Source organism: Falco cherrug, chromosome 2, assembly GCF_023634085.1.
Source record: "Falco cherrug isolate bFalChe1 chromosome 2, bFalChe1.pri, whole genome shotgun sequence".
NCBI lineage: Eukaryota > Metazoa > Chordata > Aves > Falconiformes > Falconidae > Falco > Falco cherrug.
The window spans coordinates 17,131,710-17,149,843 of NC_073698.1; the positions used below are offsets into that span (position 1 = coordinate 17,131,710).

Below are 18,134 nucleotides of genomic sequence, written 5' to 3' on the forward strand. Positions count from 1 at the left end.
CACATAGAAAGATGTGAAGCAGCGCATGAAACTGAATATTAACAGCTGTTTTAGGCTTTGACCAGCAATGCTCTCTCACTGAAGAGGTTCTGAATATATTTTGCCATCTTTTTACTGTGCTTTACAGGTTATTCTTCTCAATTATAAGCTTACAATCTGACAATGTCATAGGAAGAGAGAGGGAAACAGCATTTTTGATTGTTGTGCCAAGAGCAGGATACGAACCCAAATACCTGTGTCGCAGTGCACCTAAGGAGAACAATGGGCAGATAGTTTTTGAGATGCAGTTTGATTTCTTTGCATTTGTGATTTTAAGCCAGTAGGTTGTACTGCCATCTTTTTGTGTATTGGGAAATACCATGAAAGCACTGTGATAGCAAGAAAGATTCTGGCATTGCTGTAGTCAACGATGTAATAATGCAATTTAGTGACATCAATTGATGTTAATGCAAGTTAGCAATTCTGCTCTCAGAGGAGAATGTGAGAGATGCTAAGCAATTTCTGCCTATTGGAAGGTTGTGTTGTATTTCAGAAAGGCTACTTGCGTCAAAGGAAGATAGGTCATGCCAAGCATTCAAAACCTTTACCTCCATTCTACAGGCTTCTTTTAGTCTGACACCTGTTAGGAGCTCCAGTTTTGGATAGACAGCATTTTGTTAGATGTTCTACAAATACAGAGTTATAGAAGAGATGTTCATTCATAACAACTTACAATGTAATTATTTCGTATGAAGCAATGTTTTCTGAGTGTTAACTGCACTTTATGAGACGACATAAATGTTCTCCTCTTATCAACTGTTAGACTCTCAGGCAATAGCACATTCATTTCCGTAAGTATCTCCTGCCCCAGAGTTGAAATTAAATAAACTCTCCTTGTTAAAATAAACATGGACAAGTATGTAAGATAAATAAGTTAGCCACAGTTACAAAGTTAAGTTCTTTTATTTGGTTTATCTGCTTATTTCTTTTAAAGATGTCTAAGCTACCATCTATGCCATTTTACAGTAGAGATTTGTATGTGTTTTAAATAAATAGCTGTACAGTTTGCGTAAGAGTAAAAGAATTTGTGGTCCACAGAAATAGAAAAGATGCATACATATTCTTATGACTACTTAGTCATGTATTAACCTTTTTTTTTTTCCAAGTCTTGTTTTAGCTGAAAAGAATTATTTAGAAAGCAAACTCCTTTCATGTCATTTGACACTGACCTGCCTTTCTATGAAGCAGTTAGAGCCTGATGTCATTAAACACAGGGGCATGGCCAGAATCCATCTTGCACTCAGATCTGATGAGGCTAGTCTTCCATTTAGAGGGTGAATGGCTTTCACCTTATATAACCTGTTCAAATGGTTCATTTGTATTTTATTTTCTGAAAGGTAATTACTTCTTCTCATTATTTTAATTATTATGTGAGACCTATAGCTATTTAGAAATGCCTTTTATACATAAAAAAAGCAGAAGGATCAGACTTTCAGAGATAGAAGAAACAGCTTGGTGACAAAAAAGGGAAGACAGTGGAGGATGCATTTCCAGTAATCCATGCCAAACATTTGATTTTAAAACTACCCAATTGTATAGTGGTCAGTTCCCACTGGCATAATCATGGGAGGCTAAGAAGCAGCTCTGTCTTCAAATGGATCGAGAAGAAACTGCAAGGTTCACAGGGGGGAAAAAAAGGGGGGGGCAGGGGTAGAGAGAAAAGAGATAGCTCAGGGTTTCTTAAGCTTTGGACTTCTGGCCCTCCACAGACAGTAATTCCCTGATGTCATTTTGATATGTCCATAGTAAGCAGGATCTACATCTGAAAAATCCCTTAGCTACGGTCACTGCATTATCTGGGGAAAACAGGCAAGCTACAAGATGCTGAAAAAACTTAAGTGCACTGAAATGATCAAAACAACAAGGCAACATAAAGGAACAAATACAAGTAATGAAAACACAATCTGTTTGAGATGTCAGCATGACATGCCTTAAAGTAACCATAATTCCTGGATATATATATAGATACCCAAACAGGCCAAGACCCAAATTTCCAGGAAGATCAGGAGAGAAAATCTCTTGGTATGGTTTTGTTTTTGTGAAGTTAGGAGTAATAATGCCTAGGATGTTTGAAAGGAGGGCTGAAGTATAAAGTACAGAATGATGAAAGAAATAGAGAATTCTTGTTGAACAGGCCAGTCATAGATAATAAGGGTATCTACATTCATCTTAGTGGTTCTTTGAAAAGCTTTTATTCATTATTCCAACTATATGAAGAACTTATATGTTAGAATCTTTGGTTTCCAGATTGGAAAACTCAAAAAATCCAAATGACATGGCTACAGTTAGTGGAAATTAAAATAGAAGTCAGAGCAAAAATTTACCAGCTCCTTACCTTTCACTTATACGGTGTGTATCTCTCCAGGTACTGTTTGCCAGTTCATTAGATTAAGGCTAGGAAAACCAGTAAAATTACACAGTTTATGGGGGGAATTGTAGGCTGTCAGAAGCACCTAAATGTTCTGGGCAAGCCATCATTACCCATGGTGATGCGTAAGAAGAAGCAACCCAAACAACCAAGAAATACATTTAGGATGTACATGACAAAGTAAATTTCACATGATAGTTTTTAAATTTATTTACTCATCATAACACACTTGCACTAACGTAGAAGAAAAATCATGGAAGCATCAAATCTCTTATCCACTACAAACAAAGTCAGGGCTGTCATATGTGAGGAGACTGATAGAACAATGGGCATGTCATATATCTTGATTCCTGAAATGATAGCTCAGAAGGTACGGCTTGATTGGGGAATAGCTTCAGCAGAGCCTTGTGCAGTTTCGTCAGCAGCTGCTGTTCTGCCAATATACAGTCACAGTCTGCAACAGACAGCAGAAGAATTTTGTTTCTAGGTCTTGTGGGGAGTTTTTACTCTCAGACCAAGTTGTATATAATCTCATGATTTATACCATGTTCCATTTATCTGACAGTAATACCAGTTTCAAATTCTGCTTTGTACCATCAAAGGGAAGGAAGTAAAGGAAGGGACAAACAACAGATTTTATCAAAAGTACTCAGAAACTCTTCTCAGAGAAGTCCCAATTGTGAGCAAAAAAATGACTGAAAAGTTCTTTTTCAAGTTAGGGTGTGTGTAGTTAAATAATAGCTTTTATTATCCCATGGGAAATTGGGAAAAACAGATAAGATTTTCATCACATATAACTGATTTTCATCACATATATCCTCTTAACATTAACATAGTTTTCAAAAATTAGAAACCATGTTTTCTAGCTCCTGAAAAGATACTTAGATCTAAGAGTGGCCAAGGAAGCAATGCTTTATTTAATGTTATTTAATCAGCATTGTGTGGTGAATGTTGATCTTGCTGAGGCCAGAAGGAATCCATGGCTTCATTCATTCTAAATCGTAAACAGCAAAGCAGGAAGAATTATTTGAGATGATATCTTGTTCAATAACATGAGTCAAATTAAGCAGTTATTTCAGTTGCTAGTGAGGGGACTCTTGAAGGTGTGAAATCTGCTACTGAGGGAAGAAATTAGCAAAAATCCCAGCCTTGCCCCTGTCAACATTCAGAAGCCTGGACTGTACAGAGAGCATTGCACTTTAGTGGACAGCCTGTGTTCACTAGAAGATTAAGGTGGAAAAATAAGAAATTGGGAGACAGAATTGCCAATGAAAGAAAAATAAGAGTTCCAGCGATGGATCAAATAACATCATTCCCCTCAGGACAGGCTTTACTTCTAAATATAAAACTATAAACCAGACCAAAAAACCACATCTCTGTTCAGTTTTGAATGACAAGCACCTAAGGACCTTCATCTTAATGCAAGACCAAGTTAATCACATCTTTCATGATTTTCTGCCTTCCTTTCCTTCCTTTTCCCAGATGCTTCAGAGATCTGGGGAGACATTTCCGAAGTCAGGGGGAGCAGTTAGATGCTTAGTCTCCTTTCAAAATCACATGGAACCTTAGTACCAAACTTCTTCAGTACTTTCAAAAATGCTTTACTTGAGCTTCCTCAATTAAAGAAGAGTTCATCTTTTGTTTCAGCTCAGTTAAATTAGAACACAAGGTCTGACGTAAAGAGGCACCATTGGTTCAGAAGTGTGGGGTAAAAAGATGATAATGCATTCATCGAAACAGTATAGGTCAGGAGCCATAATGTATGGCTCCACCTCTCATATCTTCTATGAAATTCAGTTAATTCCTGTCAATGATAGTTTTGCTGGCAGGAGCACTGCAAAATTGACATGTATTTTTCCAAAATGAAGAAAAAAAAATTCTTGCTATTTTTTCCAAAAACTACAAATAGTTCTTCTTTTGCATAAGAAAAATCTGTGATTATGTAGCTATGTATAAAAAGCTATTTTTATGTAATTAACTGCACATTTTATAAGATACCGTCCCATTAAAATTGTACTGGTTTTTTTCCAGTTCTTTTTTTCTGGAAAGAAAAATGTCTGTTTAACCATGCCTATTTTCTCCCTTTTCAAGATAAAAAGAAAAAAGAAAGCTAATGTTGTAGAAAAATGGGCCATCAAAGGATTACTTCTTAAAACAAAATTCAGACTTCTTTTTGTTCTGTTTTATTAAAATGGGGTACAGGGGCAGGTTTTCTAAACTCTTACATTTTGGGGGGAAAAACAAGCTGCAAAGAAATTTGTTTTCTCTACAAAGGAATGTTTGGATGAAGTTCAGATTTGAACTGAAAGAAATAATGTCTCATAAGGAAACGGACCAATCCAAGAACAGCGAAAAATGTTTAACCACAGAAGCAAAAAATGTTTAATCACACAAGCAATCTAGATAAGTTATAAACCATGATTTCTCTAGATATCATCTAATGAGGATGAATTTTCCCTGAGCTGGCAAACTGAAGAGGTGATACGATTTTGCAAGAAGATCTCTAACCATGTCATGAGTATCTGAGTTGAAATGTTAACCTCAATTAAGCAATTGGGAATTTTACCATTGATTCCATAAAACAGATTTTTACTGTGGTCCAGTCTAATTTCCATGCAATCTGATGCAATCTGCTATACCTCTTTAAGCTTCTGTCCGGGGGGGGTGGGTGGGGAGGAGGGGAAAGATAACTGTAGACTTTTTGTCCTTGAGAAAACCTGCCAGCTTCATGAGAACTTTCTACCAAAAACCTTCATGTTTAACTTTTTAAAAAACTTCTATGGTTTTGAAAAGCCTGGGAATCTCACGTGGTACTGGTATTTTTATCAGTTTTTTAAAACAGCCAAAAAAGAACTTCTGTGCCAATGTGGATTATCATTCATATGACTATGAAAGGTAAATGCTGCATGTGGATTCTCTATGGGAGAGCGTTCAAAGAGGAAGTTTTGGCAGAGTAAGGAAATGCACGTGTATGTGTATTGCCAGACAGCTATAAATACCAGATCCATGGAGTGTACAGGGCTGGAGGACAAAGGCACAAAGACTGGATAATTTATTGCAGAGAGAGCTGTAAAGTACTTTTAAAAATGAGAAAAGATTTGTTAGCATTCAGCAAATGTGAAATTCATGAGGGGAGTTCTATCAAAGAGATTAGCCAAGGCACAGCAGAAAGAGAAATTTTATAAATAAACCTAGTGGAAAATGTTTTCTTGTTGTGTAAAAATGTTCCCTTGGATTTAAATTATTTGGAATTATATATTAATGAAAGTAAATTACTTCAGTGGTGCTGAAGTTTTCACATGGAGAGTACTTGAAGATTAAAGCAGTCTTCTTCATAGAAATTTACGAAAGGCCAGGTTACTTTTTGTTCTCCATCAGGAAATGAGAATTGTCAGCACTTTTCAGGAAAAAAGAGAGACATGGTCTGTATCTGAGAAATACTGCAACCCCTGGCTGAGAAGAATCTGTGCGTGTTGTGTGAGAAGGGCCTCAGAGAAAGGAAGCTCCAAGTCACATTAAATCTGGGGATGGACAGAGGAGAAAACACCACAGATACTTTTTCTAAAGTGAGACTTTAAAAATTGTTTTAAAATGTAGCTGCCTAAATGTAGTTGCCAAGTCTTTCATGGATAGCTAGTCTCCTTTTACAGCTAAAAGAGATGAGGTACCTCTAGTGGATTATTACCCATCTTAAGCTGGGATGGTTTGTCTTCTGAATATACCTTTTTCTCTTTTAGAGACAGGAAAAAAAAACCCAAATAACAACCACCACACAACCACCTAATTTTCAGGTGAAATTAAAGAAAGAAACAGGTGAGACAGTCCCCTCCACTGTCGCTGCATGCACCTATACATACAAAGGTAGACATGCTCCTTTCAAAAATTTTTTTTTGAATGGGCTTTGATGAAACTTTAGTCAATGTATTGATTTTTGAAGAGCAAAGCATGCTCCACATCGAGAAGAGATTCAGCAGCTGGATCTACAAGTCTGTCTTGTCTGGTGTCTGTGGCCCTCTTTTTTTCTGTTATTTTGGGCATCTCTCTGGGTAATCTTCTAAAGTTAATGTTCTGTAACTTAGTGAACTGGTATAAGATGTTGCACACAAAATACTGTGTTACAATGTTTGAACTGATTTTTAAAAGAAGAAAGTTACTGTGGATGTTAATCAAGCTAATGCAATTAACTAATTTCGTTTAATGTGTTTATTGGTGACATGGACAGTGGGCATGAGTTTACCTCAGAAAGTTTGCCCATGACAGCAAGGTGAGTGGTGTGGTTGACATGCTGAAGGGAAGGGATGCCATCCAGAGGGACCTTGACAGATCCATGTGGACCTCATGAAGTTCAACAAGGCCAAGAGCAAGGTCTTGTGAGACCCATTTGAGTACTATGTTCAGCTCTGGGGCCCCCAGCGTAAGAAGGACATGGACCTGTTGGGAGTGAGTCCAGAGGAGGACCATGAAGATGATCAGAGGCTGCAGCACCTCTCCTATGAAGCCAGGCTGAGAGAGTTGGGGTGGTTCAGCCTGGAGCGCTGGGGAGACCTTGTAGCAGCTTTCCAGTACCTAAAGGGGGCCTACAAGAAAGCTTGTAGAATTGAAGAATTTTTACAAGGGCATGTAGTGATAGGACAAGGGGGAATGGCTTTAAACTGAAAGAGGGTGGGTTTAGGTGAGATATGAGGAAGAAATTCTTTACTGTGAGGGTGGGTGAGGCGCTGGCACAGGCTGCCCAGAGAAGTTCTGGCTGCCCCATCCCTGGCAGTGCTCAAGGCCAGGCTGGATGGGGCTTTGGGCAGCCTGGTCTAGTGGGAGGTGTCCCTGCCCATGGAGGGGGCTTGGGACTAGATGGTCTTTAAGGTGCTTTACAACCCAAACAATTCCATGATTCTATGATTGTAATTCCATTTTCCATTCAATAGGCAAAAGATGCACTATTACTCCCTGCTGTTGTTTAAGGAATTGACTTAGCAGAAACAGTCTATTAGAGGCAATTCACAAAAACTGCTTCTGTAAAATTAATTATTTTGAAAAGTAAGAAATCTCTATCTTTCTTTGCAATATGTTCTCACATCTGCAGTTGCACAAACAAAACTGCATTTCCCAAATTACTATTTCATCTAGCACATGCAACCAAGGTTTTCATTGTTTCTAGGGGAGTGTTTTTAAATGGACTGGTAAGTCACTGAGTACAAGAAGTTGTACACTCATTGCTGTGGGTTACATGTAAAAGACATGTGTGAATTTTGTGTGCCTCAAGTTTGATGGATCCATCTGTTGATCTCAACATAAAAATTCCTGCACACTCTTTAGTATTTGCTTAATTTTATGCATGCAACTAAACACACCGACCTTTAGGACAAATCATTATGTGTTTTTAGGGTTCCAGAATTTCCTATAGAATTGCGAGATAAGGTCTATTAGGTGTAACTTTTATACACATTGGGATAGCAGTCAGAAGCCACAGCTGAGACAGTTGGGCCATTGTGCTAAACTCTTTATAGACATCTAGTAGGAGACTGGCCTTCCTGACAAGTGCTTATATTCCAAAATAGACCAGACAGTTGAGGTGTTGAGAATTGAGACATGGGAATGTGATTTGCTCCAAAGTATGAATGTAGTTTCAGAGATTCAGTCACAACATACCAGACTTCTCATTATGCAGTTGCAGTATAGGAGGATAGATGTTTGAGAGGAATAAATATTTGAGAGGGTAATGTTTGTGATTCATTTTTTTTTTTTTTTAACTGGAAAGATCTTAATTTAGTCTCTTTTGTTCACCTCCATCGTTAATACTGGATTAAATTGTAGAGCAATGAACTGACTTTAGTTGAAGTAATGATGTGATATTATTTCTGGATATAATGCTTTAGGTATGGTGCTACCTGAAGTGTGATGTGTGCCTCCTGAATGCAGGAAAAGATAATTCTGTTGCTTGAAGAAGTTTGTGATCAAAAGGCAAAAGTGATGATTTAGAGGGTGCAGTGTTATCAGTGGAAAATTAATAGGGTTGTGAATGGATGCTTATTTCATTAGACACAAAAAATGTAACCATATAACTTATAAGAAACTCATTGTTTCCCTTTCCCCTGTTTTGGATAGGAGTATGTAGAAATATCCTTTTGTATTTGAGACAGTTTTTAAGATAGTAGTAAACCGGTCCAGGTACATCTGTAATGTTTTTCATATACTCACTTTATGTAACACTGTTTTCTCTTTTGTAATCCTATCTGTCACCTTATATCAGTGATTTAATTCATGAAAGTACCTCATTAAGTTGGTCTCAGTGCTGGGGATTTTTGTTAATGCAACAGCATAATTTAGTATAAAATCAGCAGTCTCCAATACAACCCAGAGGAAGAGCATATTTGTATCAAATCTGTACTGGATTTGGATGCAAGATAGTCGAAAAGTACATGGGAATTAATTTAGATCACTTACCTTGTAATTCTGTAGCCCCGACTAGCCTTGCATCCTCTTCCAGGAGATGGAGGTCAGTGGAATGATCAGGAGGAGGTGGATCAGGGAACACAGAGGTGAAAGAAAGTGTTGGGATGTTCTGTGCAAAATTAGCAGAAATGTGTTTTGACATTTTAACAGGAAACTCTCGTATTAAAGCTGTTCTTTATCTTGTTGGAGCTTTCACACATATAAGTTGATAAATCATTTGACCTTGGGAGGCAGGTCCTTATTTAGATTAAATGATTCTCCCTTCTGTGCTGCTTTTCACTTGTAGAGCTTGTATCTCCATATGGCTAGGCTGTTCCTCTTGGAAGAAGTTCTTTAGGTTGAGAAAATTCACCCAGCATTTTTACATCGGTGCTGGCAAATGCAGGTGCACAGCAGCTGAACAAAATAAGAGAGTATATGACTGTGATCCATGAGGACATGGATCACTGATAGCATTGCAGGCACACCTCAAATTAAAGCCTTATACTACCGTAGTGGCAAGGAAATGTATCTCCTATGGTTTTAAAATGTATTGCTGTCTGGAGTTTACTGCATGTATTGGCTTTCTGAGGACAGTTTTTGGTTGGGGGGAGGCTACAGGGGTGACCTCTGTGAGAAGACACCAGAGGCCACCCACATGTCAAAGCCAGTTTTCAGCCAGCTCTGAAATGGACCCACCTCTGGCCAAAGCTGAGCCCATCAGCAACACTGTGATGCCTCTTGATAACATATTTAAGAAAGGGTAAAAAACACTTCATAGAAGCAGTAGAGAGAAGAGTGAGGAAATGTGAGAAAATAAACCCTGCAGACGCCAGGGCTGGTGAAGAAGGAGGGGGAGAAGGTGCTGCAGGTGCTGGAGCAGAGATTGCCCTACAGCCCATAGAGAAGACCACAGTGACACAGTTTGTCCCCCTGCAGCCCATGGAGGACCATGGGTGGAGCAGGTAACCACTCTGCAGCCCATAGAGGACCCCATGCCGCAGTAGGTAGATATGCCCTTAAGGAAGCTGCAGCCTGTAGAGAGCCCACAGCAGAGCAGGCTTCTGGCAGGAGCTGTGACCCAAAGAAAGGAGCCCATACAGGAGCAGGTTTTCTGGCAGGAACTGTGGACCGTGGTATTACAGCACTCTCCAAACTATCAAGCTGCAACAAGGTCTTTTGCCATCTCATGCCAGTCCCTCTGCTGCCTTGTCCTCATCTCGCCTCATCCAGGGTGTGTGTTCTCGCTCTTCTCTCTACTTCTTCCTCTCTCACCTTCTTTTCTTCAGCTGCTCTGTCTTCATTGACTCAACCACTTAACCAGCCACAGCTGCACCCTATCTACACCAGCCAACCCACCGCCCCTGAAGCCAGCCCACAGCTGTATATTATCAATGATAATTAACCCAGCTTCATTCCTCTACACCGTGGGGCACCCCACACTAGAGCAGTCTTTTCCTGATGGACTGTACTCCATGGAGAGTATCTACGGTGTAGCAGTTCTTGCAGATCTGCAGCCCATGGGAAGGACCCATGTTGGAGCAGGTTGTGAAGGATTGTATCCTGTATTGGGACCCCGTGCTGATTAGGGGAACAGCGGGAGGAGGAAGGAACAGCTGTTTATGGACTGACCACAACCCCCACTCCCCATTTGGATCTCCAAATATAGGAGGAAATGAAGAGACAGGCAAGGAAAGACTGTCCTCTTGTCTGGAAAACTTCCATAATGCAAACAGCTCTGAGTCTTTCAATTTTGGTGCTTCCATGGTTCGTGAGTTTATGGCAGATCAGTGAACTTGTCAGTATACCTGTAACAGACAGCTGTGCCGGGGGTTCCCATGTAGGAGCCTAAAACCTAGAGAAAAACATTTTTAAATGCTTGTTCCAGAGCTTGTGTCCTGGAAGACTCAGGGTCTGTGAGTCATGTCCCTGAAGCAAGATCTAACATGCTATTTCTGTTTTAGACTAGGTTTTCCAGATTCCTACATATATGGTATAGGTGCCATATAGGCTGCTGAGCAAAACTAATGCTGTTGGCTAACCAGCTGTGCTCTACTAATCAGACTTCATTGTGTAAATAGATTTTTAGAGTACTGTTTTATTTGTCTCTTGAGATTATAAAACTTTTGGATGTGACCAAATAATAAAACAAGACCAATACCATGTAAATATGTGTGCAGGTATGTATATGTGTATTTGTACATACAAATTTATCACAAACTTTAACTTGATGTCTTCTGTGTCATTTTCATGGTTATGGCTGTATTTGGACTCTTCACTTCCCCTGTGGTTTTAGAGGATTTAAAATATATGGATATAATTTCTGGAAATCAGTGAACAAGAAATTGGGACTTTTTGCTGGTTTATTTTTCAACAAAAGATCTGTATTTAAAGTATGGGACTTGTCTTTAGAACAGTGACAGGGACTTTGGGAACAGAGAAAGAAGATCACATGTGGCTTGACTGTGTGTCTTGGTAAATCCTGCAGTGTACAATTTTTGCCATTTTGGCATTATGATTTCTTTTTTTAACTGAAGGTCCCATGAGTCACCTATTCTTTCAAAGTGATAGTACTATCACATAATCTGCTAGAATAGAACATATCTAATTTGTATTACAGCTACTGCAATAACGTTATCTTGACTATTTATGGTGCATTGCAACATCTTCTCTGGAGTCTGACCTCCACATTCATTTTATCAGTGGTGAGGCCAATGGCATTGCAAAATATGCAGGAGAAAATCATGTGTAATACTGGCATTAAGTTGTCAGCTATGAAGAGATACCTGGTTTAAAGACAAATTATTATTCAATACATTTCCAAGTATGTTCATGAAAGTGTATTTGTCACTGCTTTATATTTATTGGAGGAAAAATTCTGAGCAGAATTTTCTTAGAATGCTAATATGAGACTGTGTTTTACCAAGCATAATTTAGTCCATTTATAATAAGTAAAATGCCTTTAGAAGTGTAAGAGAAATGGATAAAGAATTGGGAAATCCAGGTAGTCATGTTTGCCTAGAGGCATTTTCTGAGAACAGTAGTGAGTCAGAGTGCAAATCCTCATGGCTTTGCTGATTTTTGTGGTTGCTGACGATTACTGTAAAATTGATTCAGGAGCGTTGCAGCATCTCTGCCTATGTTTAAGCCTAATCTCCATAGTGTCAAGGCATTTCTCATATCTGTGGGTATCGTACTGAGTAAAAAAAAATTCTCATAACCTTTTCTTATCAAGGAGCAAAGAAGGACATTATTCAGTAACTTCCCAGTCTTGATCTTGAGTACAGTAGCACAGATTTTCTTGGATTGATTATTTCAGGTCTTTCATGATAGTCAGATAATGTTTTATTGCATCTGGATGTAGGCTGTGGCAAGGATAGTTTGCTTTGAAAAAGTAAAGAATTACTATTGTGTTATTTTTAGTTAAAAGCGTTTTAGAGTCATATGTTATTTAATGAAATTTCAAGTTTGTCTTTTTTACTCTTTTCTTTTTTGTCTCCATCCTGAGAATGAATTTGAGCTTTAATTCCACTAAGTGTACAATTTCACAGCTTGACATTGATTTCTTGAATTTTTCATCATGTAGAATCCTACTGTATGGACCATGTATTACAAAAAGTACCCATTGCCCATTTAAAAATGCAAAGATGTAAGGCAGCGGAGGGCTTTAACAAGGGTTTTTTCTAAACAGAAAACACATTAAAGAACTACCACTTACGTACACAGGGTTTACATTCAAGTATTTCAGTTGGCAAAGTTAACTGGACTGTGCTTGAAAACAGGAGGGCTGCAATTTCCTCACAGAAACACTTGTAAAACAGTGAGAAATCCCTTTGCGGAGGAAAGTGACATGCAGGATGTGACTCCAGAACTGAATGATTATACAAGAAAGATATAATAAAGGAGTGCTTAAAAAGGGTTATTAGTAATAAAGATTCAGTTGTGTTGAAGAAATCGGGAGGTATGTAGCACACTTGCTGCATAAGTGAGAGCCTTACCTAGCAGAGCTGCCATTAGAAACTGAAACTTGCAAAGGACATTAAAAAACAGTAGAAGGTCATTTACATCTTTAAATGCAAAGACAGGAAATAGGAAAATAATTAGAGATGTTATATATTGATGATGGGACAGAAAAACAGGAAAATCTGGTTAGAGACCTAAAACTCAGGCTTCACATTGATTTTCACTCAAAGAGGATGTTGACCTTAGAAGAGGCATGATGGCTAATGGAAATAGGGAAATCACCTCTTTCTTCTGTGGTTCTTAAAGAGTTGGTTTACTGCAGGGCAGATGCAATAAAAAGTGCTTCTTAGTAGAGCTGTTAAATGAGTTGTGATACATATGATCAGCAAGTAGGAAATATAATACCCATTTTTAAAGGGGAACATAGAATCTGGCCACTGTGGACCTATCGGCTTAACTTCAACAGATTTTAAAGTTGTAGAACAGATTTTGATGGGGAAAAAAGCTTTAGAATATAGCTGTAGACAGAAAATGGCATAAAATGCAACCAGAAGATACAAGGTAGAAAGTATGGGATTAATCTGTATCTTCCCATTGCCAAGAGAATGAAGTAAAACAGACATGCTCCTAAGAGAAGTGATTTATGAACACAGAGACAAAAAAGGAGAGTTAAAAAGGCAGGGATGAAACTAAGGGGATGGCAACAAATACTGGTAGAAGAGGAGGTACCAGGCTGGAGAGGCATACCTACAGAAGGAAGACATTAAGAGACTGATTTTACAGAAGACTTAGAAATAAAAAGTTAGAGTACACTGATGGAATTTGCTGCTGATGAGGATCCAGACATCAACAGAAGTTCAAAGTAAGCTAGGAATGTTAACTGTGGAGGTAAATAATTTTCAGGAGTCGAGTAATAGATGTGACATAATAGAAAACAAATAAAGTTGACTCATAAAAATACTATGCTATAAGCAGATAGTCATAACTTGGAAATGGCCCAGAAAGGGAAAGGGGCAGAATTTTGATTGCAAGATTGTCACAGCACTCTCTAAACTATCAAGCTGCAACAAGGTCTTTCACCATGTCATACCAGCACACTCTTCATGCCAGCCCCTCTGCTGCTGCCTTCTCACCTCATCCAGGGCATGTGTTGTCTCTCCTCTTGCTTCTTCCTGGGCTGCTCTCCCTTCATTGGCTCTCAGCCCCTTAACAGAACCAGCCACAGCTGCACCTTACCTACATCGGCCAACCCACCGCCCCTGAAGCCAGCCCACAGCTGTATATTATCAATGATAATTAACCCAGCTTCATTCCACTACACGAGATGATCATCAGCCATCAGTGAAGTGCAGATTTAGAAAAACGCAGCATGATCTTAGAATATCTCATCAGAAGTATATTACAGTAGAGATGGGGAAGTAAAAAGAAGCAGAGAGACATCAACTGAAATTCTAAACATGTTGTTCAACTGTGTTCCAGAAAGATGAGGTACAACTGGGAAGGCACAGAACAACATTTTTTAGGATGATTAGCAGAACGGCAAGCCAGTTATTTGATGGGTCTAGGAGAATGTATGTTGTGTGGTCCAGGAAAGAAAATACTGAAAATGTTTGTAAGAGCTGTGTATCAACATACTGAAGGGGAAGTTAGGGGAAGGAAGAAAGCTTTTTAAAAAGCTTTATTTATGTATAATCTGGCTATGAAAATCCTTAGGTTGGGGGCTATAACAGCGGGACAGCACATAAAATGACAGAACTGCCCTCGAGCCACAACTCCAGTTATGGCATCAGAACTGGATAAGTCACCCAAGTCTAAGGAGAAAATGCACAATTTTTATTTTTTGCTTTTTATGCAGTAAATGTAATATGAAAGAATTAAAGCTGAACTGATTTGATCAGGTCATTTGTTAAGTGTGTGTATGCTGTACCCTGACTGTGCTGCTCTCATGGGATGACTGTGACATCCAGGCTGGAAGAGAGGAGGCCATCATCTAGTTAAAAGGGTGTGACTTAGCTTTTTCTATGGTTAGGCTGATGTAAGAATGGGTTGCAGGGCAGGAGGGTCTGGAACAGGAAAGCATGAGAAATACGTACTTGGGAGAAATGGATACAATGATCCCCTAGCTGACTGTTCCTTTCTCTGTTTTCTGTGAATCTGGGATAGGTACACTACTAATGATCACACAGTTTCTAATAATTAGTTTTGTGCTTAAAAAAGAGTGGGTTGTTACTCGTTGGGCCCTTTATGAGTTGCTAGAAAGAGAGTATTTTCTCAAAAAAATACTCTTATGCCTGCTTTTATGTGCATAGATCAGTAAAGCCCTTATCCAGTTGGCTGAAATCAACAGAAGTCCTTCTCTATGTTTTAAATGAGTCCAAGAGCAAATCAAAACTCAGGATATATATTTGGGTCATTTGTTTTCTGGTTTTGAGGTTGACACAGAGTAGAAATAAAAGGGTTTGGGCAAAAGTCTGCTCACATTGATGTACTGCATTTTGCTTCAACTGCTCTTTTAAAGTCAAGATTATTCATAAAGTAGGTTTTTACTCAATGTCTGTGGTAGAGTTTTAATGTAGCACAAGGGCTCCTGCTTAAAAGGCAGTGAAGGTTCTACACTGTTACAATTCAAAATGTCCAGATTTCACTTAGGAGGTCAGTAACATTTTTGTGATAATTTTCACATTTTAAAATGTGAATGCTTTTCTGTTTAAGGTAATGGAAGTGACAAATCCCTGCCAGTATGCAAAGCTATGGTTGAAACAGCATATGTTGACTTCTTACTGGTGTGCAAAATTACATGTTATTTTTTTTACGTTTTATTTTAGAGTAAACCCACTATAAATAATGTAATTTTTAATGAATAACATCCAGAAGTGACAAGATGCTATTGAGCTATTGATCTACTGGTTTCCAGAATGAAACACATGTGAAAATTGAAGTTAACTATACAGGCAGGAATGGAAATCTTCAAATTAAAAATTTGGGGATGTTGGAATGTGTAAGTACGTGTTTACAGATTGTGTCACTAGCTGAATTCTGGTTTTGTTTTGTTTTTTTGTTTTGTTTTCTTCCAGTTTGCTCCCAGTATTCTAGAGGAGTATTTGCCATTTTTGGACTATATGATAAGAGATCAGTACATACCTTGACCTCATTCTGCAGCGCCTTGCACATCTCCCTCATCACACCAAGTTTCCCCACAGAGGGTGAGAGTCAGTTTGTGCTGCAGCTGCGGCCATCTCTGCGGGGAGCCCTCCTGAGCTTGCTGGATCATTATGAATGGAACCGCTTCGTCTTCCTGTATGACACAGATCGAGGTGAGTTGTGACCCAGCTTTCTTACCTTTTTAGTTCAAATTACTTTTGCAAGAACTGTGCATTTTTATATCATACTGAGAGCTTGGGGAGTCAAATTTTAAGGGGTCTTTGAGGTGAAGTACCTCTGGCTGAGTAGCTGTGTGGCTGAAGGAAGAATTCCTTTGTCTGCAAAAACTGGATACTGGATGCACATAGTATGTAATCGACCAGCCGAAGCCAGTGCTTGAAGTCTAGAATACTAAAACATTCTAACTAGTGTTAGTGAAACAAAGACACAGTTCAATAAGCAGAAATTTACAGCTCTGTTCACTCTTCAACTCACTTCATAAGTGACAGCAGTACAAAGAAATAGAGCGAACCAGCCACTTCTCTGCACCTGCGGTGATGTAAGCTGAGATGCGACTGAGCCCCTTGGGGCTCCCATGCTGTGGAAGGTCAAGGCACAGAGGCTCACTCAGTGTGAAGCCCTTAGGCTGCGGCAGAGAAGTGGAGGTAAGAGGCAGTACCTGCTAGGTGAGAGGTATCCATGGGGCAGCAGAGGGAGGGAGTGCTGCAGTAGCCCATCTTCTACTCCTTTCATCTGGAGTTACCTCTGATGGACTACACTTTTACAAAATTCGTAGCTTGTTACACAAAAGGCTATACTTCCTATCCACGTTCTCCATTCCACATCCCAGAGCATCTCAGAACCTTTTAAGTGGTAAAAACTGCAAATGCATCACCACTCGGTGCTGAATTGAGAAGTAAAATCTCCTGTTAATGTTGTGTGTTCATTCTGCTGGCAAAGCCCTTTGCCTTTGTTTATGGAATAGGACTGAGCCAACATGGCTGAGCTTCTGTGAAAAAGGCAAGATTTTTATGTTGATGGCTTGTTTTCAGGAGGGAAGCAAGCATCATAGCTGTAGTCAAATAATTATTTTACTACAGCTTTTTCAATGTAGTTCCCCGTGTGGACAGTCTATTCTGGAATTAAAGTGGCTTTATTCCAGTATAATTACTCTGCAGTAGAAACAGGGAATTATACTGACCTAAATAAATCTGTTTATTTGATTATGACTATAGAAGTCAATTTTCTCATACACACAAGCACTAAATTTTAGTGAGTTTTTAGCTTGATATACTGCCTAAATACCTGAATTTAAATCAAAATGAGTAATGGAACAAAATGAAAGGGTTTATATTGTTCTGTAATTGTTGGGTTGTTTTTTAAATAAAGATTTATTTAATGTTTACAGTACCTACAAAGGAAGTTCTGGGAAGCATTATAGAATGTATTAGATAACTGGAAAGAGAAAAAAATAGCAAATTTAAGTGTTCCTACTCAAGACACAGTTAGGGATACCAACAAAACAAGCACATAATTACAGATGTGATCCTACAAGTTCAACAAATGGTTAAGAGAAGTGCACAATGTGCAGTCACCTTTCTCATCTAAATTCACATGCTTAATTAGATTGAGACATCATTTTTAAGCATGCAGTATCACACCAAGGGCAGTTTCAGAAAGTCATCTGTAACAGAGTGGTTAATAAACGATTCTTATGGCACTGAACTCATCAACTCTGAACTCCTAAGTTTGTCTTTGATGAATAGATGACATTTGCCAGCTTGGATGCAGGGGGTGCTACACTGGATAGTCTCTAAAATTCCAAATAGGTTATGTGACTCAGTTTAATGCAGGAGAAAATAAGATTCAATATATCTTTAGATACTAAGATGACTCTAAAGATAACACCATTGCTGAATAATTTTCACTACCATTACATGATACAAAGTTTTAATGTGGAGCTGAGATATGATAAGAAAAAATAATATCATCTCTTACAGTGTAACTGGAAAAAGAAAAAAAAATATCGATCCTGAGTCACAGGGTTTCTGTCAGTGAGGCCAGAACTTAGGCATGTCCAGATTTTTGTCAGAGATCCTTCCTTTACATGCCAGATGTTTCCCTGCCTCTCTGAGCGGCCCCATCCAACCAAACTGAAGGAAGGGAACCCCCCTTAGCCTTTTGGTTTTGGTAC

The 18,134-nt window shown here is 38.8% G+C and overlaps 1 protein-coding gene across 3 annotated transcripts in view; it reads left to right on the plus strand.

Moving 5' to 3' along the window:
* Positions 1-18,134, plus strand: part of GRIA4 (glutamate ionotropic receptor AMPA type subunit 4) — a 240,671-nt gene that overhangs the window by 63,258 nt on the left and 159,279 nt on the right. For all 3 annotated transcript variants that reach the window (XM_055703130.1, XM_055703131.1, XM_055703132.1), the window contains exon 3: positions 15,874-16,113. In XM_055703130.1, coding sequence (XP_055559105.1) covers positions 15,874-16,113 — 240 coding nt within the window. The remainder of the gene's footprint in view (positions 1-15,873; positions 16,114-18,134) is intronic.